Source organism: Lontra canadensis, unplaced genomic scaffold (genome assembly GCF_010015895.1).
Source record: "Lontra canadensis isolate GAN:19392208 unplaced genomic scaffold, GSC_riverotter_1.0 scaffold29, whole genome shotgun sequence".
Lineage (NCBI taxonomy): Eukaryota > Metazoa > Chordata > Mammalia > Carnivora > Mustelidae > Lontra > Lontra canadensis.
In genome coordinates, this window is record NW_022631023.1 from 1,287,898 (window position 1) to 1,309,926 (window position 22,029).

Here is a 22,029-nt window from a genome sequence, read left to right on the forward strand (position 1 = left end):
GCCGCGGTGCAGAAACCAATAAAAGCAGGTGCGGCTCGGCTGGTAATGGGCGACCCCCCGCCCCCCCCCCCCCCCGCCGCTGTGCATCAGGTGTGCTGAATCCGGTCTTTCAGAGCAAAACTACAGACTGGGAGCTGGTCTGATGACTGACACCGTGAGCAACTGAGAGCTCTGCGTGGCACCGGTACGGCTGCGTTCCCTTCCTCAGACTGTTTTCTATGGTTCCTCACACACTGATGGGTCCTCAAAAGTGACGTCTGTATGGAATGGTTGGTGACAGATATTCAGGGCCACGAGGGGTTCCCGTTACAGAAACTGTTTGCCACTTGTTGGTTGACCAGAAAAATGTAGAGTTGATGATCTCGGTGGAGGTGGCCTCTGCTCTGCAAACAGCCCACGACCTGCGAAGGCGTCCATACAGACACCGAGCGTGTGGCCTCCCGCAGAGATGCCCCGAGCCTGGGCCTGTCTGCAGACGTTTCTGCTGGCAGCGGAGCACCCGCGAGACGGTCGTTCTGATTTTTGTTAAGGAAGGTGACTCCTGGGCTGACAGGGAAGTGAATGAAGCCCGCAGGGCAGTGATGAGGCTCAGGCTGCTCCTGGCCTGGGCACCGCCTCGTCCTCCCGGGTGGCCACTAACCCTGGCCACGTCCCTTCACACCAGCACCTCTGGCCAAACAGCACTTCTTCTTGGAACCGGGCCTTGGGGTTTTACAGCACTGACTTTGGGGAAGAGCCCGGGTGCTCTAGTCCAGAGAGACGAGCATGACGCTGGCGGCCCGGGCTGGGGAGAGCCCGTCACACAGACCCAGGGGCACTGGCAGGATCCTCACCGGACTCTGCGTTCCTGAGGCAATACGGGGCTGGGTGTGTTGCATTCTAAAGTTTCCACCAGCCGGCAGGCTGTGGGAGTGACAGAAGGGGCTCTGACTTTGGAAGCGGGAGGAAGGAGGCCAGCAGCGCAGCTGTCCGTCGTGTCTGTGCAGGGCGGGGTGGCGCGGGGTGGCAGCTCGCTCCATCCCGAGGGGAGACGGGAGGCAGGCTGTATGCGCCCCAGGACCTGGTTTGAAAGCAGCACTCCATCAAGGATTACAAGTTATCTCGAAAAATCTTCAACAACGTCAATTAAGTAAGTACTTCACCACCAAAGACCCCAACGGAGAGAATTTCTGAAAAACAACATGCAGACCACGTCCACAGGACTTAAGAGTTTAGAAGACACTTGCAGGTCGTCTCGGTGGCCTCCCACCAGAAGCTGCTGTCACCGCGTCCCCTGCAGGCACTGGGGTCATCCAACGCAAGCACTTGCTGCTACCAGGGGCTGAGCTCCCGTCCAGAAACTCTGGCCAAGGCCGTTCCAGCCCCTTGCGCCTACTTCTGCCTGGAAAACACCCTCCTCACCCGCTGCTCCACACAGGCCCTCTCTTATGCTCCAGGCGAGAGGCAGACGTGGGCTCCTCCAACCACGGTGAATGGGGATGTGGCTTTCCACTGGCAGAAGGTGCATGTGTCTCACCCAGCAGGCCAGCAGCGCCCCTGCTTTCTTTCTGCCGCACGTCCCAGAGGCCCCCACGGACTGGATTCACAAGAACCTACTCGCTCCTGGCGTTGCCCCGATGGTCACGCCCTGTGTCCATGCTGACGGCGCAGCCGGCCATGACCCCTGGGCCCCGGGAAGGTTCAGACCATGGGCCTTTCTTCCTGAGGTCTCTGCGTGTACCTGGACGGCAGCCCGGGCCAGCACCGAAGCTCAGACTCGGGGCAGATGGATGTGAGCCAGAAGCCAGAAGGGTCCTGCCCCTTGCAGGGGCCAAATCGGAAACGAATCCGGAAAGAAGATCCAAGAGCTCAAGAGGCTTCCACGTCCGAAACGTCAGGGAAGGCGTCATGCGCGTGCCCGTGGCCCCATGGAAGCAGCTTGCCACCGAGAAATGCTTTCTTCTCGTAAAAATCTACTTTCTGGGGGTACCTGGGTGGCTCAGTGGGTTAAGCCACAGCCTTCGGCTCAGGTCATGATCCCAGGGTCCTGGGATCGAGCCCGCATCGGGCTCTCTGCTCAGCGGGGAGTCTGCTTCCCCCTCTCCCTCTGCCAACTTGTGATTTCTGTCAAATAAATAAATAAAATCTTAAAAAAAAAATCTACTTTCTGTGCTGAGAGGAACATGACTCATCTGTCCGTGGTGGCACCGGAAGCCAGCCCAGAGCGACACCTTCCACTGAAGTCCGCCTGGGTCTGTTCCGGTCTCTGCTGGATCCTTGTGCGGCACTGACGGCCACCCCGTTCCTCCCCGGGATGCTGTGGACCTCGGTACTGCTGTGCCATCCTTCTCCCTGAACCCAGGCACCCTCTGTGAGGCAATGGGAGGTGAGGGGGCAGGACAAACGCCCGGAACTTTAACGAATGCACGCACATCCCTACGCACGGGACCCGAGGGCAGCAGCTCCAGCACCCGGCTGTTCCACCGTCCACGTCCCTTGTTCAACACAAGGCTTCCCTCGCAAGCAAGTCTGCAGGGCTTAGCGGTGGGGCCCACCTCACAGGAGTGTGACCTCCCAAACATAGGACGTCAATAGTCTCTGCTCTTGACTTCCCGTGTTCGAGTCCTTCTGTCCGGAACCACACCTGCCACGTTGTCAGCGCAGACTGTAGGGTGGCCCGTGGGCCCACGGCGCGGCGGCCGCACCCCCTCCTGCGGTGCTGGTGCCCCCTGGCGTGCTGTCCCTGCTGGCCACGCGAGGACGCCAGGGACTGAGGACGTCTCCAGAGCTGCTTGCTGCACAGACCTGAGCCCTCCTCGTGGTAAAGCAGCAGCACAGCCTCCGAATACAGCCTCGCCCTAGGTAACTGCCGCGAGCAGTCTGCGTTCTGAGGCGGATTTGCCGGCGGAGTGACGCCGCCCAGTGGCCCAGCGTCTGAGAAACACTGTGCCTCCCGATCCCCAGGGCTGCCCTTGGATTTCACAGATGGGTCATGCGGGCACCGGCCCGGCCCCCTCACGGGGAAGACCAGGAACCCGGGCTGTCCAAGCCGCCGATGAGGCAGCAGCAGCCGGCCACCCCGACCCCTCGGGAGGCCCTCGGCACCCACAGGCACCGTCCACCAAACCGCCCGGGAGCGGAAGCGACACTGGGAGAGAGCCAAGAGCAGACTGTTACTCTGTGACGGACTTGGTCTCTGCAACGAGACACACAGGACGACTTCACGGTCTCCACCTCGCAAACGCTGTTTTCACCACCGTTTCACAAGTACGTGCACACCTCACACACACACGCTGTGACAAGAACACTCCTGACTGTCACAAGTGTGCTTCCCTCCAGTCTCTTAGAACATCCCCTCAGCAACAGGACCCTGGGCACAGTCCCGGCCAACACGGCGCTGGTCAGGCCGTGCCCGAGCACCTGTCCTGTGCCCGGCGTCGCAGATTGTGGAGGCCACAGGGGGAAAGCGATTTTCTGCGTCACGGGAAATGTGCGTCCTAACACAGGACAGGATACTGACGCGCGTCCCCTCTCTCCCGGGCAGGCTCCATGCGTGCAGACACTCGGGGGCCCCCACCATCAAGTTTTAGCAGAGTCAGCACTTTTTTGTAAAAGATAAAGGTTAAAGTCAGGAAGCCATAAAATGTGATCAGAAACAACCACTAGTTTTCTCCGTTCTGCATAATTCATGTGCTCTAACAGACGAGCCTTCAACTCAAACCATGCTGCTCGCCTCCAGCTAAGGGCGAGCTAGTAGCCAGCACCACAAACCAGGAGCGCGCACACAACGCCAAAAACACACGTGTTAGTTTGGGGTTACGGTTTTAGTTCTGAGCTTTAAAAAAGTGAGTAAAATGATATTTTCAAAAGGATAAAAATACCTTAATTGTGTCCCTTAAAGAGGGGTGAACTGAGAAGTTAGGACCCTTGCACTCGAGAGCTCTACTCCCCTCACCGGTCACCACTGAGCTGCTAAAGGGAACACAGCAAACAAGTCAGTGACCACGGGCACTCAGGACCGGCCACCGCCGCATCGTCGACCCGTCCCGGGGGCGCAAACCTCCATCCCCACCTCCCTCTGCAGGAGGCAGCTCAGCATCCCTGAGTCTCTCCCTCTCACACGGGACGTTAATACGTACAAGGCAAAGAAAGACGGTGGGTGCCAAGTCCGGGCTGTAATTTATCTCTAAAAGGGAAGGCTTTCGGTCCGTAAAGAGAGGAACTGTACGAGGACCCACTTCAGTGGCACAGAGGCCCTGAGACACAGCCTCCCACTCTCTGCTCTGACAGACAAGAGCTTCCCTACAGCATTTTCACAGGTGAGACCCCGATGCGGCCCGGCTGGGTCACGGGAACACGGAGCCTGAGAGCCCAACACGGCCCAGTCACAGTCACAGGACAGCAACACAGCCACGCGGCCCAGCCCGGTCACGGGAACATGGAGCGTGAGAGCCCGACGCGGCCTAGTCACAGTCACGGGACACAGACACAGCTGCGCGGCCCAGTCATGGTCACAGTCATGGGAACACGGAGTGTGAGAGCCCGACACGGCCCAGTCACGGTCATGGGAACACGGAGCCTGAGAGCCCGATGCGGCCCGGTCACAGTCACGGGACACCAACACAGCCATGAGGCCTAGTCATGGTCACAGTCACGGGAACACAGAGCATGAGAGCCTGACGCGGCACGGTCACGGTCATGGTCACGGGACACCGACGCAGCCATGAGGCCTAGTCACGGTCACGGTCACGGGACACCGACGCAGCCGCGCGGCGCAGGCACTTGCCGCTGAGCAGGGGCTTGTTGAGCACGTAGAGCGGGGGCAGGTCCTCTATGCCGCAGAGCCGCTGGTACATGGCCCTGGAGAGGTGGTCGCCGTGGTAGAGGCTGCCCAGGATGATACTCGAGAAGTAGATGGGCTCCACGAAGATGCTGAGCAGGGACCCCTGCACGCCCACCACGTTCCACCTGCGGGCAGAGGGGCACACTGTGAGTGGAGGGGCTCTGTGCCAGGGGACGCCACAGCCCTGCACCTGCACACAGACGTCCTTCCCGGCGAGCGGACCGCACAACCGGGAAGAGGCGGCCCCCAGAAGTGACACAGAGCGAACCCTGCTCAGCGCTTCTTCGGGACCGTGCAGTGGCCTCTGGCCACCCTACCTCCTGGGAAGCATTCCTGAGGCTCAGTGCCGGGAAGGGGTCCACGAGCCACATTTCTTGGGAGAAAAACCAAAAGAGCACATACATTTTTCTTATTTCCAATAAAAGCAATGGCAAAGGAGATCTTGAAAACCTCAAACTGGCTGCTTCCTGCTCCTGGTGACAAGGTTTGACATGTGAGGGGGAGGCTATGCCGGGAGGGGAGGGCGAGCTCCCCACCGCCCTGGGTCACGAGTCATGGCGCCATTCCCATCGCCGGCAACCTAGGCCTTCTGCTCCCGCGCACCTGCCCGCTCACCAGCAGGCCCCTCCTCCTTCCTGAGTCCCACAAACAGCAAGAAGCCCATGGTGCTAGGTGCCAAGGCCACGGCGCCAAGGAAGTCACCGCCCCATGTTCCTGGGGTCAGGGGGTGCTGTCTGGACCGAGGGCAAGCAGGAACAAGGCAGACACACGACCAAGAACATAAAGGGAGGTGAGAGCGATTGGAGGGAAAGCGGGATTCCAAGAATAGGACACGGGCGTGCTGACCACAGGGAAGGCTCCCGAGGGCAACCCTGACACTCGGGCCCAGGAGGGACCCCCGAGGTGGACGGAGGGGCCCAGTTCAGACCCTGGAGGGGCCGCAGTGGCAGCGGGAGGAAGACCAGGGGAAGGCAGGCCAGGGCCAACCTGAGTAGCCCGAGAGCCGCAGGGAGCCACGAAGGACTCTGGGCAAGGCAGTAGCACCATGTGATTTCACGGGAAGATTTCTGGAGGTGATGCCCCTCCATGCTGCTCTGGGAGCAGGAGCCACGGGGGAGGCTGTTGGGGGCTGCCTTGGTGGCAGCAGGAGTCAGGACTGAGCAGGGACAGGAAGGGAGGCCCATGCGCTCAGGTTCGGGGACTGAGGGTCTGGGCAGTCTGTCGGGGTGGGGCTGGGGTGCCAAGCTCCTCTCCGCTCCGTGCGCTGCCCTCACCGCGAGGCCACTGTGGCCGCACCGTGCTTGTACTTCGGGCCCAAGTCCAGTGGCCCCCTCGGCCCTTGTGGAAAGGGGCAGAGGGCAATGCCCAGTGGGTCAACACTGGCAACGGGTGGTGGCACAGGGCCCACTGCCCACACTCTTGACCCACCCAGCTCTAGCTCCGCACTGGGGCCAGAGCTGCAGAGTCACGGGTGGGCAGCTAGCAGAGCTGGGGACCCCGGTCAGATCGGACCCAGGAGGCCCCATCTTGCCATGGCCCCTGCTGCACCACAGATCTCAAGTCACAGGTCCCCACCGGCTTCGCTGCTGTCTCCTACAGAGACCACGGCTCCCACCCTCAGTGGCCCGTCCCAGGAGAGCCGCCGTGGGACCCTGCGAACACAGGCCAGGCCAGGCCACTCCTGTGCACAAACCCTCCAACACCCCCATCTTCCCCCTAGAAATCACAGTCATTTCAAAGACCCCTCCACCCCATCTGGCCTGGCTGCCCCTTCCCTACCCTTCCCCTCCCGGGCGTGGGCCACCAGGGGTAAGGGGGCTTCTGGCCACTCTCCCCAGGCCCTCCAGCCTGGAGCCCATCCCCAGCAGCCTCCGGGCCACAGGAGACCCTCTCGCCACAGGTGTGGACTTCCCACCCCGCCCCCAGGCCCTAGTCCTCATTATCTGTCTCCACTCCCACCTCCAGTGTGCGAGCTCCAGGAGGGACGCGCAGGCTTCGTCTCCCTCACTGAGACTGCCGGGCACCGGAACCGCGTCCCTAATAAAACCCGCTGAAGGGACGTACCCCAGTCCCACAAGTCCCTCCCACCCCCTGGAAAGGAAGTTCAAACACAGATTTTCCCATCTTCCATGAAAAAGCGTGAAATGCCTCCATGCTAACAAAACCCACAGGGCACCCCTTATGTAAATCCAAGCCTCTATGGGGGTTTAGACCATCTCCAAGGGGAATTCAGCTTCCCAGGGCAAACCCTGAGGCGTGATCCTGCAGAACCCTGCGTTTGTGCCGAGTCAGTAATTCTGAACATATGCTCAGTGAAGAATTCTAGCAGCCACGATGGCTCTGTGGAGGCCCGCGGGGATGCGTGGGACGCCAGCACTTCCGCAGATGGGCTCTGCCAACGTGCCTCACAGAGCATGGGGAGGGTGGGGGGCGGAGGCAGCCGGGCTCCTAATGTCGCCAAGCAAACCTCTGCAAAGACTGGGGCCAGGTGTGCTGACCCACCTATGCCTTGGGGCCAGCTCAACCCCCCTGAGGGCTGCAGGATCCGCAGCAGAGAGCTGGCTGATACTAGGAAGGACCCGCAGGTGTCCAGGTAAAACGGCCTCTCTCTCCCCACCCCATCCCCGCCGCATGTGATTTCTCCGAGGCCAGGGCTCAGAGCACCGTTGCCCTGGGTCCCCTCTCCTCTCCACTGCCCTACTGCCCTGCTCCCCACCCTGGGCTGCCTCTGAGTCTGCCCACCCAGCAAAGTGGAGGGCACCCGCCTCGGGTAGGAGGTCCCTGCTTCCTCCCCCCCTTCCCTCCATGCAGCTGAGGGCACAGAGGCTGTGGTCATGGGAACCAAGCCCCTGCTCCTTCTGGACAGGACTCGCTGTGCGTCTCCCCTGGCCCCGGTGGCTACCCTCTCATCACAGGCCCCCACCAGACAGACAGACGGCACCTGGTGACCCCCAGCTGCAGGGCCGCTCCTGCCTCCCCACTGCCCCAATCCTGTGTTCTTCTGTCCTGTCTAACAGGGACGTCTGTGGCATGGGGTGGTGGCCCTCTGTAAGGGACACGGGCAGCCTCGCCTTCCAGAGGGGCCACCCAGGATGCTCTCACTCCCTCGGGGCAGGGACAGGACCGCAGCCCGCTGGCAACACCCTGGCCGCCACAGCATTTCTGAATGACCTTCTAGCCGCCCAGCCTGTGCTGCTCCCTTCAAGCCTACCTGAGACTATGCTGCTGAGGTGACCGCAAGAGGGTGGGGGCTGGTCCAGGAGACTGGAGGGCTGGGCCACCTGGCCCCACCCCCGCACTCCCACCCCCACTCCTGGGGAGGGCAGAGGGCTGGAGCTCCTGGCAGGCACCAGTGACCAAGGACTTTTTCTCTGTTGCCTTCCAAAATCATTTCTTTACTGTTTCCTTCTTTCGATGTAGGGATTTGTTCTCTTTGTAACTTAGCAGCTGTGGGGCTTCTGTGATCTGCTTACAGTCATTTTCTAATTTCCACTGTGGGATCTTCTGGGAGTCACAGAGCTGCAGCTGACATATATACCGCGCGTGGTAAGGCACACATGGGGTAAGAGGTGTGTGCTTGCTTGTTTTGAAGCAGGCTCCAAGCCCAGTGCAGGGCCCAGCGCGGGGCTCAAACTCACGACCCTGAGATCGAGACCTGAGCTGAGATCAAGAGTCAGACCCTTAACCAAGCCTGAGACACCCAGATGTCCCAAGAGGTGATCTGTATGTGTTCTAGAAACCATCACCCCCAACGCCCTCTCAGACCTTGTCCTATGCCTGCTCTGCTGCCCCCCACCTCCGTCCCCTCCCTGGGCAACCCCAACCTGCTTTCTGTCGTGGGGCGTTGGTACACATTCTTTAGGAGGTCTGTAAATGGAACCACCCGGCACGCACTCCTGTCTGGTTTCTCTCACTTTGCATCATCGTTCTGAGCATTAGCTGAGGCGCACAGGGCATCACTGTTCACTCTTATTTTCCCCAAGGAGTAGCCCAAGGCACGGACACACCAGCACACGTTCATCTACCTCCCTACAGACGGCTGTCCGGGTTGTTCACACTTCTAACCACAAGGACAGCCGCTAGGCACGCACATGTGTGACTCTGGACGTGCACTAGGCACATCTTTAACTTTCAAGACACGCTGAACTCTGCACGAGTGGTTGTGCCGCCCGTACGCCCGCCCTCAGTGGCTAAGGGCACGGGTCCCCGGCATCACCGTCCACACCGCATCTGCTCAGAGTTCTGGTGGGTGTGTTTTGCGTCTCACATGCGTTCCCAGTGAGGATGGGGCTGATGGTCCTCTTGACGTCTTCTTTGATGTAGTGTCCATTCAAATATTTGCCCATTTTAAAATTGCTTTTCCCCCACGTTGAGTTTTGAGGGTCTAAAGTTTAATAATGCAAACAGGCCCTTTATCAGATACATGATTTGTGAATATTTTCTCCCAGTCAGTGACTTTCTTTCTTATTCTTTCAATGGTGTGTTTAAAAGAGTTTGGGGCACCTGGGTGGCACAGTCGTTTAAGCGTCTGCTTTTGGCTCAGGTCATGATCTCAGAGTCCTGGGATAGAGCCCCGTGTCAGGCTCCCTGCTCAGCGGGGAGCCTGCTTCTCCCTTTCCCACTCCTCTTGCTTGTGTTCCCTCTCTTGCTGTCTTTCTCTCTCTGTCAAATAAATAAACCAAAATCTTTCTAAAAAATTAAAAATACAGAAGAGAAATAATTTTAATCTGATGCAGTTGAGTGCTTTTGGTATCTTATGTAAGAAGGCGCCTACCACAACTGCATGTCCCTTGCTTTCTTCTACAACTTTTACACATCTCAGTCTGTGACCCATCTGGAGTTAACTTTTGTATATGGTGCAGAATATGAAGTTCATTTGTTTGTTTTTACATACGGATGTCCAGTTTTCCCAGCACCACTTGTTAAATAAAAAGACTTTTTACCACACTGAATTAACACTGCACCTTGGTCAAAAGTCAGTGTGACTAACATGGAACAAGTGGAATTTAAAATTACAACACATAAACCCATTTACATTACTGACATCAACAATTAAATACTTAGGCATAAATCTAGCAAAACACATACAAGATCTATATGAGGAAAACTACCAAACTCTGATAAAAGAATCAGAGAGATAAGCGGGAGAGGTATCCCATGTCCATGGATAGGTATACCCAACACGGTCAGGATGTCGGCTCCTCCCAACTCCACACGGATTCAATGAGTCTCCCTCAAAGGATTCCGCAGGTACTGACAAATGGATTCTGAAGTTCAAGTGGAGGCAAAAGACCCAGAAAAACCAACACGGACAGCACAGGAGGAGAACAAGGCTGAGCCCAAGACTGCAGCTTCACAACCGACCATAAAGCTACAGCAATGGTGATGCTGTGATTGCTAAGAACTGTATCCCGCCTGACGTACACATGGTCTCCATTCCTGCTTCCCGGCTCATGGCTCCGAAAACCCTTGGGATTTCCCGAATGAGGAGAGCACTTAGAGGTGTCTTTTGCTACGTGAATGAGGTAAGTTTTAGAAAGCACTTGAGGACAAGGGTGGAACCTCCAGTCCCATCCCCCGATCTCCAAGGAGCAGAGAGGGGCTAGAGACTGAGATAATCACCAATGGCCAATGATTTGGGGTGCCTGGCTGGTTCAGCTGGTAGAGCATGTGCCTCTTGATCTTGGGGTCATGAGTTTGAACCCAACGCCGGGTGTAAAGATTACTTAAGAAATTTAAAAAAATTGTTTTTAAATCACCAATGGCCAATGATTTAATGAATTGTGCCTGTGTAATGAAGCTTCCATAAAAACCCCAAAGGCAGAGCTTGAAGCTTCTGGGCTGGCAGACACGGGGATGTGAGGAGAGCAAAGCCCCTGGAGAGGGCTCATAAGCTCCCTCCCGAGGCCTCGTGAGACCCTTTCCCTATGACCCGCCCTCTGCGTCTCTTCATCTGGCTGTTCTGAGTTAATCCTTTTCTAATAGCTGGTGATTAATGAGGAAGACGTTTCTCTGAGATCTGTGAGCTGCTCCAGCAAGTTAATCGGACCCAAGGAGGAGGGCCTGGAGACGTCCAACTTATAGCTGGCTGGTCGGAAGCACAGGCGAATCATGGGACACCCAGCGGGTGCCGAGGGTTCCTTGTTACACGTGAGGGACCGGCCCCTCCCCCACACGACGCAACTCGATTCAAAATCCAACGGTACGACAGTGTAGCGCGGCAGAACAGCAGACAGACGCGTCCCGGCAACAGAAGGGAGCCCAGACAGACACGCAGAGATGCAGTTAACGATCCTTGATGAAGACACAGAGGCAGCACAAGGAGTCAACCAGAGTGTCTTCAGCAAGTGTGGCCCACAACCGAGCAGCCACACTCAAACACCGATCCCGACAGACCTGACGCCCTCCCGACTCACTCACGGCGGGTCACAGACCTAAACTTAGCAAGCAAAACTGGAAAACTCCTAGAAAAGAGCTCAGGAGACAATCTGGACGACCCTAGGTCTGGTGAGGACTTTTCCAAGCACCAGAAAGGCACAACCCATGAAAGAAACACCGACAGGCTGGACTGCCTTAAAATTCGAGACTTTGGTTAAACACAGTATCCACGGAATGAGAAGACAGGCCACCGAAAATTCTGCAAAAGACACATCTGATAAAGAACTGTTATTTAAAATACACGGAAAAAAAATACATGGAGAAAACTCCTAAAACCCCCAAAAGAAAACAAACTACCCTATTAAAAAGGTCTTAACAGACAGCTCACCATGTTTGTAGTTCTTGTGAGCTAACTTGAGCTTAGGTGAGCGTGAGCGAGCAAGATCTCTTGGAGACCCAGCTCTCAGTTCTTCGGGACAAATACCCAGAAAGGGAATCGCGGGGTCACACGGTAATTATACGTTTAACTTCTTAAGGAGCCAATATTCCTGGATGGATCGATTTAACTTTATGTTAATTCTTTCCATTTCCACCCATAATTTCACAAGTCCACACACAATCTAAGCAAGACATCTGGTGACACTTGAGCAGATTCTAAAACATGTGGGAGGCCACGGTAAGGCTTGAGACGAGGACCAAACCAGGCCCTGACTTGTGCCTCCTTTAAAGGCTGAACAGCCAAACAAAAGGCTTAGGTCGATAAAGTCGAGTAGCACTGAGAGAGGGTCTGCTACTGGGGCTTGGGAAATAGATAATGGGAGAGCTTGAAGGGTTTTCTGTGCATGCTGCAAACTCTTTAGTAATCAGCTAAAAATAGATACTTTCTGATGATTGTTTCTGTTAGCTATATAATGCCTCACAGCCTTGAATAAAATTGGCACTATGGGACATCCTCCTTGGTGCTCCTCCTGTTCCCATCTCTTTGTCTCTTAATTTCTTTTCACCATCCTCTTACCCTCACGTTCCTGATCAATTTGTCGCGCCGGCCGCGACAAAAACATTCTCAGAAGAACAGAGGTGCATAAAAAGCTGCAAAAGACTTGGAAGACAGAAGAGCAAAACACGACAGCAATACCCAGTCAGGTCTTCAGACACACCGAAACGCCAGAAGGGAAACACTGTGGGATCTGTACAGTCACGCCTGACTACGAGCTAACAGTGGTTCGAGAGGCTAGGAGCGGACCCGTCTCTGTCAGACAGTTCCGTATGTGAGAGAAACGCCTTCACGGATCAACGAGGAAAACGAGGCCGATAATTTAATGAATAGTATCTAGGAAACAGATTCGCTGTATTAAAATAACAAAGCCAAATTGTTACTTACGGTACAAACACGTTATGGGCCTGAATCTGAAAGTAAAATGATAAAAATCTCAGAAAAAGGTAAGGGAGAACATTTTTATGTCCTTAATTTGAGAAGGAATTTCTTAAATAAGATTCTGAAAAAGCAAATCACTTTGCAACATTAATGAATCAGGCAGTAACACCATGAAGGGCTTCTGTTCAGTAAGAGCACCGCATGGACCAAGACAAGACATGGGTTTGGGCTGGAGAAGACACAGAACTTTTTTTTCCCCCGAAGATTTTATTTATCCATTTGAGAGAGAGCGAGCGCGCATGAGAGGGGAGAGGTCAGAGGGAGGAGCAGACTCTCCATGGAGCTGGGAGCCCCATGTGGGACTCGACCCCGGGACTCCAGGATCTGACCTGAGCCGAAGGCAGTTGCTTCACGAACTGAGCCTCCACGTGCCCCAACACGGAGCTTCCGAAACCGTCAAGGACGGCAGCACAAACCACACAGGAACGTCTGTAGACAAAGAGGGAAAAAGCACGAGATCCCAAAGACAAATGGGCAGAGGGTATCGCTGGGCAAGTCTGATGAGAAAGTTGCCGCCCCACGCGCCCAGCAGACACCAGTTTCCAGATGAGGAGGAGACTGGTGTCGCACACGGGTGGGGGAGGTGTGAACCGTGTAAGCGCTCTGGGGCACGTCTGCTATCATCTGAGAAGTTCCCCACGAGTACAGCAGAGATCCTGGATGGCAAAGGTCTAGAATGAGCTACGCTCACAGAAACTCACGGCTGAACCATAGAGGAGAGTCGGGGCAGACCCAAGTCTGGTCGGTGAGGGAACGGACAGGGCACGGTCCGTGACGGCGACAGGGTCTCTGCAGAGCTGAGAAGTAATCAGCCCACGACTTATTACAGCATCGGGGACAGTCCCCAAACACTGGCTTGAGTGAAACTGTGAGACGCAGAACAGCATTTAAAACCCAATTCCAGGGGTGCCTGGATGGGCTCCGTGGGTTAAAGCCTCTGCCTTCGGCTCAGGTCATGATCCCAGGGTCCTGGGATGGAGCCCTGCATCAGACTGTCTGCTCGGCGGGAAGCCTGCTTCCTCCTCTCTCTCTCTGCCTGCCTCTCTGCCTGCTTGTGATTTCTCTCTGTGCATCAAATAAATAACTAAAATCTTCAAAAAAAAAAAAACCCAATTCCATCTCTCAAAATTACAACATACGCATAAATACCCCAGCATGACACGTGTTTTTCAAGGCTGCACGCACACACGCGCGCGCGCACGGACGTGAAAGTGAATCGAGGGCGGACACGACGGGCACGTGATAAGCAAAGGCGTCACGGTGGGCACAGTGGGCACCTGCACTTGGGGGGCCGCGGCTGCGTGTGAGGAATCAGGTTCCATGTCCTTGAGGTTCCCTGACAAGATCCACTCAAGAAAACCAGCCTGGAAGGCTCAGAGACCACTGACGGGGGTGCTGTGTGCACACGCACGCGGGGCTGACCGCTCTGGAAGGGCAGACGGGAACACGCTCGCGGCGGGCGGCACATCAGGGATGGGAAGACGGACGAGATCGTAGCCTCACAGGCTCTGTACCGTCAACTCTCTGCCATCTACCTACCATCTACCTATGTTACTTTGTTTTTCTTCCAAGGAGACATTTGTTAAAAACTAAGAGTACCGGAACTAATGCCAGCATCTGAGGAAAGGATCACCGGCCTGGACACACCTGCTTCTGAAGAAACATCCGTCCCACGAAGGCAAACAGTGTATCTGCAGCAGCCCAGCCTCGTGTGGAGCCACCCCCGGCCAGGATGCTAGGGACACGCGCACCCAGTAACCCAAAGCGGCAGGTCAGCAGCAAGCAGGACCGCCTAGGTGGCACCCGGGAGGAATGAGGACACTGTCCCTTCAGACGGTGGCAGACGGTTGTAAAGTCACCGTCCGTAGCCCCTGGACTCCGCAGAACCCGCACATGTGAACACAGACGCAAAGCAGCGTGGGCGGCCCGGGGCCTCCAGCACGTGAGGCGCAGCTCGATCCCCGCCAGGGAGGAGCCGCGGGCCTGCGGAGAGCGCGGCGGGCCGGAGCCGGGAGCCCGCGGCCGGGGGCCTTACCGCGCCATCTTGTCGCTGCACGACATGGTGAGCAGCCTCTCGCCCTGCAGCACCCCGTCCCACGTCTGCAGGCTCGCGCCGGATCGCACAGGAATCGTGCCCTCGCCAGACTCTATCTTCGTCCGCAGCTGTCCTCTGGCCTTGCGGTTTGGGTGTCTGTCCGCTGGTTCTAGGAGAGGGAGGCCGGGTGAGAGTCCTCGCGGGCAGCAGCCCCGGGACGGCGGACGTCGGCTTGCAGCCCTGCACACACGCATCCGTCTCTCCGACACGGATGTGCAACACGGCAGAGAGAACGGGGCAGGACGGGCTGCGCTACAAACCTAATTCGTGACACTGGTCTCTCCAGGGGTTAGGGAGAAAGGGCTTCCGTTCGAACCAAAATGGTTTCTCTCATGAAAAAGGAGCTGGAGCGAGAAGACAAAACGCCAACGTGCGCTAACTCTAGATGGCGGGTGTTTGAGTGCTGCGTCTTCTCCCTGCGGCTTTACACTTTCAAAACCAATCCCAGAGATGCGGAAATCAGAGAGAGGAAGCGGGCACGCACAGCCACCTAACGTGTCATCTCTGGGTCACGTGAACACGGGCGGCCAAAATGTTTTCTTGCACTGTACAACAGGCAGCGGTTTCCCATAGCGGGCACGCGCTTCCTTTGTAATCAAGGGGAATGACGTCCTCAGGTGCTGAACTGGAGCTGCTTCCGCTTAGAAGAGATGAACGAGGACACGAGTTACTGCACAACAGCAGCACGGACCTGGCGCGACGACACACCAGGGCCCCCTTGTCGCTCGTGTGTGCCTGCTGCTGACGTGCCCACCACAGCCCGCAGGTACACGCGCACCAGACCACAGCTCGTCCGAAGCCCGGAGGCGGAGAACGGACGGCCCCCATCTAAATACGCGTCTGACTCAGCAGCCTCGCTCTAACCTGCTAGTGCACGTAAGGCACCACTCAGGCTTCCTCATCCAATTACTCATTGAAAAGAAAAGCCTTGGGGCGCCCGGGTGGCTCAGGGGGTTAAAGCCTCTGCCTTCGGCTCGGGTCATGATCCCAGGGTCCTGGGATCGAGCCCCGCATCGGGCTCTCTGCTCAGCGGGGAGCCTGCTTCCCCTTCTCTCTCTGCCTGCCTCTCTGCCTGCTTGTGATCTCTGTCAAATAAATAAAATCTTTAAAAAAAAATCCTTGAAGAGGAAAAAAACACCTCGTGCTTTTATACATTCCCATCAGATCCACTTTTGAAGCCAGAAGTTTCAAGGAAAAGAAGAAAAGGACACTAACGTAGGTTTGCTCCGCTGTCACCCCATAACCCGAGCCTCCCGGCGACGCAGCTGGCCGATCCCCGTACCTTCCAGGATGGGCTCGTGCGGCGAGAAGATCCTGGCGTCCCCGCAGGGGGACGTGCTGATGTACAGGTGGAACTGCACGCTGTCCCTCAGCTTCAGCCCTCCGCGCTCCGACTTCTGAAAGATGGATCGCTTCTGATCGTCTTTGTTACTGGAAGGAAACGAGTTGTAAAATGAACTTTAAAGCCGTATGCAGCAAATTTTTGTCTGTTGCAACTTACGACAGAGGCCACTGCTTCCAACAGGGTACGGATGCGCTCGAACTGGGACGGTTCCGTGTTGATGAGAACAACACAGCTGGTGACCATGTCCGCCCAGTGAAAAGGCCGTCGGAATGGCACGAGCGTCCCTTCTTCCCATGCAGAACGTCGACACAGACAGACGGCACGGAAGCAACGGCTCGGTAAAGAAAAGCGGCTCAGACGGGACTAGAGCGAAGGGCCCTGGGCCCCAGGTGGCTCGGCTCTGCTCAGGCTCCCGCTGCGCCCAGAAGCTCGCCGCCCCGAGCATAGACTTCAGATGACGGCCGTGTGAGCCGCGAGCACACGTGTGCGCACGTGTGTGTTCACCCGCTGGGCTCGGAAGCTGGAGCATCACGGGAAAACAGGACCCAACCTCATCCTTGCCAATAAAGTCACTATTTTAAGAATTTTTCAGAGATTACGGAAACCATGAAGGTTTTGCAATACACTCTGACGGGGGGCATGGTTTTTAAAAACTGCTTCCTCGGGGCGCCTGGGTGGCTCAGTGGGTTAAGCCTCTGCCTTCGGCTCAGGTCATGATCCCAGGGTCCTGGGATCGAGCCCCACATTGGGCTCTCTGCTAGGCGGGGAGCCTGCTTCCTCCTCTCTCTCTGCCTGCCTCTCTGCCTGCTTGTGATCTCTCTGTCAGATAAATAAATAAAATCTTTGAAAAAATCAAAATACACAAAAAAGAAAAACCGTTTCCTCTAGTCCTGCGCTCGCGGAACTCACGTGAAGTAGAGCTCGAGCTGTGTGTAGAGGAAGCGGAGCAAGGCCCGCCGTGCTATGATCTCCGCGTGGCAGTCGTTCAGCGCGAGGCCGCGGTCGCTCATGTACTCGCCGTTGATGCACTTTGTCCCCGTGGAGACACTTATCACCTTGGCGTCTTTCACGTCTGTGCCTGGAGAACGAGCAAGAGAGGACGCCTCGTGCCTCGCCCCCTCCCGGCTCTGCGGCGCTCCCGCTGCCTGCGCTCCCGGGGGGAGAGGCCCCTGCCCCCGGCTGGTAGCCGCGCAAACTCAGTCTCTGGAAACCGCCCCCCCTCCCCGAGGACTCATGGCACGATGCTTCTGGATGCAAACCTCCCTTGCCCGTTAGTCTACAGGCTCTAACCCCGAGGAAGGTGTCTCCTCTGGGGCGGCCCAGTATTCTGAACGTTCCCCGCTGGCTCCTGGGAGGCAGCCCCAGGTACGGGCCGACTAACTGGTCCACCAAAGCGCCGTGAGGCTACGGGGAAGGGCGTGCGGCCGCCAGAGGGACAAGAGGGAAAAAGGACGTGGCCGGTGGGGTGTTGGGAATGGCCCTGGGAGCGCAGCCACTGATGGGACATCTGCTAACAGACCACGTGCTGCAGACACAGGGCAAGACGTGGACACGGCCCTGCGGTAACCTCCCTCACCGCCCGCTACACGCACGGCGCGCCCTGAGCAGCAGGTGCAGCGCCAACCCGCAGGGCAGGGTCTCCGCTTCATTCCCACACGCGCCCTCAGTGGCACACGACCCATCTCCATTTAGCAGACAAGGACCCACGGGACCAAACGGCCTGCCCAAAGTCGCTCAACCAGCAGGAGCCCAACCTCAACCCGCCATCCGACGCCAGGGCCACAGGCCACGGGCTGGGTGGCACTATCTACAAGGGAACACGGTGGCCCTGAGCAAGAGGTCCCCAGGGAGATGCATGGTGAGGGCACCACGGCCTGGGAGCCAGTCCGCCCCCACCCCAACCCCCCCCCCCCAGGCTGGCGAGAAGAGCTGCCCGGGAGGACCTGGCAGTCGCTCACTCCTGCCGCTGGCCGGGGCACAGAGCCTCGCCCTGGGAATACAGAGTCCCAGGAGCCGAAGCACCCGCCTGTCGTCATGCGACAGACAGCAGCAAAGGGAGGGGGCGGGAGAGCACGGGCATCTATCCGCAGAGTTACACGGAAACCCAGGGAACGTCCAGAGCACGTCCTCCGACCGCAGACACACCCTCAGCTGTGCCAAAGTGAAGACATCGTGCAAGAAAAAGCCATCATTAAAACAGCACTCAGGCGTCCTCGACCATCAAGGGGCTGGCCAACACTGGGACCACGGACTCACGTCCGGCCTGCAATGGGAGAGAGAGCTACCTTGGAAGAAAGGATGGTGCGCTCGCCCACACAGAGGACAGGGGTTTTCTCCCTGACCAGCAGGTGTAGACAGACAAAGCGTTCCCAGCTCACTCGCTCGCTCTCTGGCCTTCGGGGGCTTTTTGCACACGGCCCTCCAGGCTCAGCCAGCCAGCGTGGGGCCGAGTGGGTGCCCCAGGGCAGAGGGCCCCATAGGAGCAGGGATCCCCACTGGGGCCACCACTGTGGTCTCCTGTCCCTGGGAGTGGTCCCCAAGCAGACTGGGCTTAGCGTCCTCACCCCTGGGGTGCAGGAAAGGACTCAGGGGTACCTTGCGCTGGTGGGAACTTCTGGGTAAATTTAACAGGGCTCCTTCTGCCATCCTAAAGTGTGCTTCTTACCTGTGCATTTCCTGTTCTTGCTAGAGCTGCCTGTCCCCACAAAACTAGCTATCAGAGTCACTCCTGGGTAAGTCAGATGCGGCCCATTGGCAACTGAAGCAGGAAGGGGGGGGTGCCACTTTGCTGGACTTTCCAGAGTCGATCAAACCGCTCACGTGGGTTTATAGGAATCAGATGCTGATACAGCATGCTTTCTCCAAATAAGAAAACGTAGGTTAAAGCAATGAACATGTAGGAGAAAAGTTCGGGAAGTGCGGTTCCTACGTTTGCAGGTGGCAGGGATTCTGAAGAACTAGGAAAACAGCCCCATTCGTGTCTCAGAGACGGTCGGTCGCGGCCCGAGAGCACGTCCTCTCTCTGTTCAACACAGCATTTTACCTGTTGTCATGACGACGCCGGCGAGAACTTTCCTGCGAGCGTGAGGAGAGGAGAAGTTGTCCGTCAGGTCGCCGAACTTATCCAGCACCAGGCGGGCCACGGCATCGGCTAACACCTGAGGACCACAGCAGGGAGTCAGGGTGCGGACTGGCCCCTGCCCCGCGCACACCGACAAGGCTGTCCCTTCGGAGTGGCCTTACAGACGGCTTCTCTTCTGGAAAACCACACGGGCAAATCTGGCAAATAGGCACGTGTGTGTGTGTGCGTACGTGCTTTTCTCTCCCTCTAAAACACTCCCTGGAAACAGAGGCCCCAGGAACACTGGAGGGTCTGGATGGAAATCTTCAAGAGTCTCACAGACAGGGACAGTCCAGAGCCCGTGCCACCCCTCTGGCCCTCCCAATACCCCAGCCCCGCCCCCGGATGAAGAAGCGGAGGCAGGCCCCAGCCAGGGCGGCCCCCCCAGGCCACCCGCCTCACACTCTCCACGGCTCTGCACCCAGCTCTCCCAGCCTCCAAGGCCACACTCCCTGGAGTGACAGGGCTTTGGGAGGAAGTGAAAGTGCTCCTTTTCCTGAGTGCAGCAGGGGTGGCCGCCCACTCAGGGGCTGACCAGGCCAGGGAACACTCCCCTGAGTGTGACCCACAACATCAGGACAAGAGAAGGGGCCGCGTGATGAATGCCCAGGAGAAGAGCCACGCGGCTGTGCTCAGCCTCCGCCCGGGGCACCTGCTGCACGGCCCGGGAGCAGCGCCGACGAGGCCTTCGAGGGCCCCTGCCACAGACCCAGCCCCTGCGGACAGCACTGACAGCCACGCTCCCTGGGGAAGGGGTGACAGGTGGCTGGTCCACCGCCAGACCAGTCGGTCTGCCCTGGAGGCAGCACTTCCCAGCAGCAAACACAGCCGTGGTCTTATCTTCACAGTTTACAACGTATCTTGGATACAAGTGTTTCTGGGAAATGAAGCCCGACGGGTCATGCGTGTGGGCGGTATGTCCTCCCAATCTCACACTTGTCGTGGGTATCAAACAGCTACGTCTAGTGTCCCCAGCTTGGCCTGTAATAAAACACTCCCCAAATAGATGGAAACGTCCATCATCCTAAATGATGACTTATTTTGAAAAAAACAAAAGTCACCAGGATTTCTTCCTCCTTCCGTTGCCCTAGTAAGTACCAAAGAGCCCCCAGAAGACTGTGCTCAAGTCGGGGGTAGGGAGCATGGACAGAAAACGGGAGGCAGCAAGCCCCCCCGCACCCTAGGCAGAGGCCTCAGGGCCACACGCATGGGGGCAGGTGACACGGTGGGAAGGGGATCAAAGATGAAGGACCCCGTGTTCCAATTTACGTAAAAGAAAAAGTCTTGAGAGGCTAAGAATAAGCCACAGAAAAGAAAAGCTTCCGTTTCGTGGAAGGTCTGGCCAATCTCCAAACCGCAGAGCTCAGAGACACTCAGAGGAGGTCAGGCCCTTGTGTGGACACTTACTGGTCACAGGCGGGCACTGTCGGCACCGGGGCGGTTCCTCCAGCCCCTCAGAGACTGCAGGTAAGGAAGCGAGTCTCTGTACGTGCTGGGGGCGACGTAACCGGGAGACTCACGCCCGCGCCCCCCAGCCCCAGGCATCCCCGCCACAGCCCCAGGTGTTGAGAGGCCCCGGCTCAAAGCTGGGCTGGGGCCGACGACCCACTTCTGCCGCTCACAGAACCCACTAGAGGCCGAGGGCTCTGCATGCCTCCATGGCCCATGACATCTGGGTTTAAACCCTGGAATGCCACTATGGACACAATGAAGGCAACAAGTCCCACGACCAGGGACTTAAGGGCCACTCCAGGCAAATGGAGTGGACGCTCAGCACTCCAGAAGGCGGGCCTGGAGACGTCCCGTGCAAAGACAGCAGAGCCCAGAAATCAAGCTGCGAGGGCTGATTCTGCAGGGCCACCCCAGGTCCTCCAAGGAAAGTGTGGCCACCTCCTGAGCTCCCGGGGGGCCTCCAGAGACACCACGGTGGGGGCACAGTGAGCAGACACAGGGACAGACGGCTCTGCGGCCACAGAGGTTCAGAAACGAGCGCTGGGCACCCGCAGAACCCAGGCAAGTAGCCGGGGGCAGGGCTGACACGACCCCTGCCTGCCTCCTCCCTCCCTTAGCTGGGATTCCCGGACGCCCCTCCTGGTGAAGCCCCACGTGGCCCCCAGCGGAGCTCTGGTCTCTGCTCCCACAGGAGTCCGGGCCCAGGCTAGGACCCCTGCCTGCCTCCCTGCCACGCTGGGACCCCTCCACCCTGCAAAACCTGGGTATCAGGGGTCCCAGTGTTTGACAGGATTCCAGTCGTCTCACATGCGACTCTTCTGATGTTAAGGGAAGTCAGGTGGCAGCGGACAGCGTCGTGAACTCAAGCTGGAAAACGCGCAGCCAACAACGGACCTGAAAATAGGATATCTCCAGGGAACTGGTCCCACCGACGTGTGAAGCGGGAAGTGGACTGACGTCCTTCTGACAAACGTTCGCAACAGGCTAATAGGGGACGTATTACCGGGTTCAGTAACTGCCCGTAGGACACTCTGAACACGCTACTTCCTACTTGATGCTGTATTTGGCTCAGCTTTAGGCAAAATAAAGTTTCTTCTTCTAAACCCTAGCAGTACTGGTCACCTCGGGCAACAGCACGGAGAAGTTACTCTAATTGTGTTCAAAGGCACCAGAGAAGCCGCGACCTTCCAGATTCTTCTACGAGAAATACAAGCGGTCCGTGTACCGATCTGAGTCCCTTCATTTTCTCCTCAAACCAGTACACAATTCATCTTCAACCTCGGTACTACTTCAACAAAAAGGAACAGAGAAGGGTAATCGATTTTCTCTCTCAAAGAAAAATCTTTACCCTTAGCCAGAAAACTGGATTTCCAAGAAGAGA

At 57.3% G+C, this 22,029-nt stretch overlaps 1 protein-coding gene across 1 annotated transcript in view; it reads right to left on the reverse strand.

Moving 5' to 3' along the window:
• The window catches only part of ADARB1 (adenosine deaminase RNA specific B1), a 127,964-nt gene that overhangs the window by 15,012 nt on the left and 90,923 nt on the right, over window positions 1–22,029 (reverse strand). The window contains exons 5-9 of the mRNA XM_032865217.1: window positions 19,119–19,233; window positions 16,985–17,153; window positions 16,013–16,161; window positions 14,671–14,839; window positions 4,766–4,947 (exon numbers count right to left, since the gene is read on the reverse strand). Of these exons, the coding sequence (XP_032721108.1) occupies window positions 4,766–4,947; window positions 14,671–14,839; window positions 16,013–16,161; window positions 16,985–17,153; window positions 19,119–19,233 (784 nt within the window). The remainder of the gene's footprint in view (window positions 1–4,765; window positions 4,948–14,670; window positions 14,840–16,012; window positions 16,162–16,984; window positions 17,154–19,118; window positions 19,234–22,029) is intronic.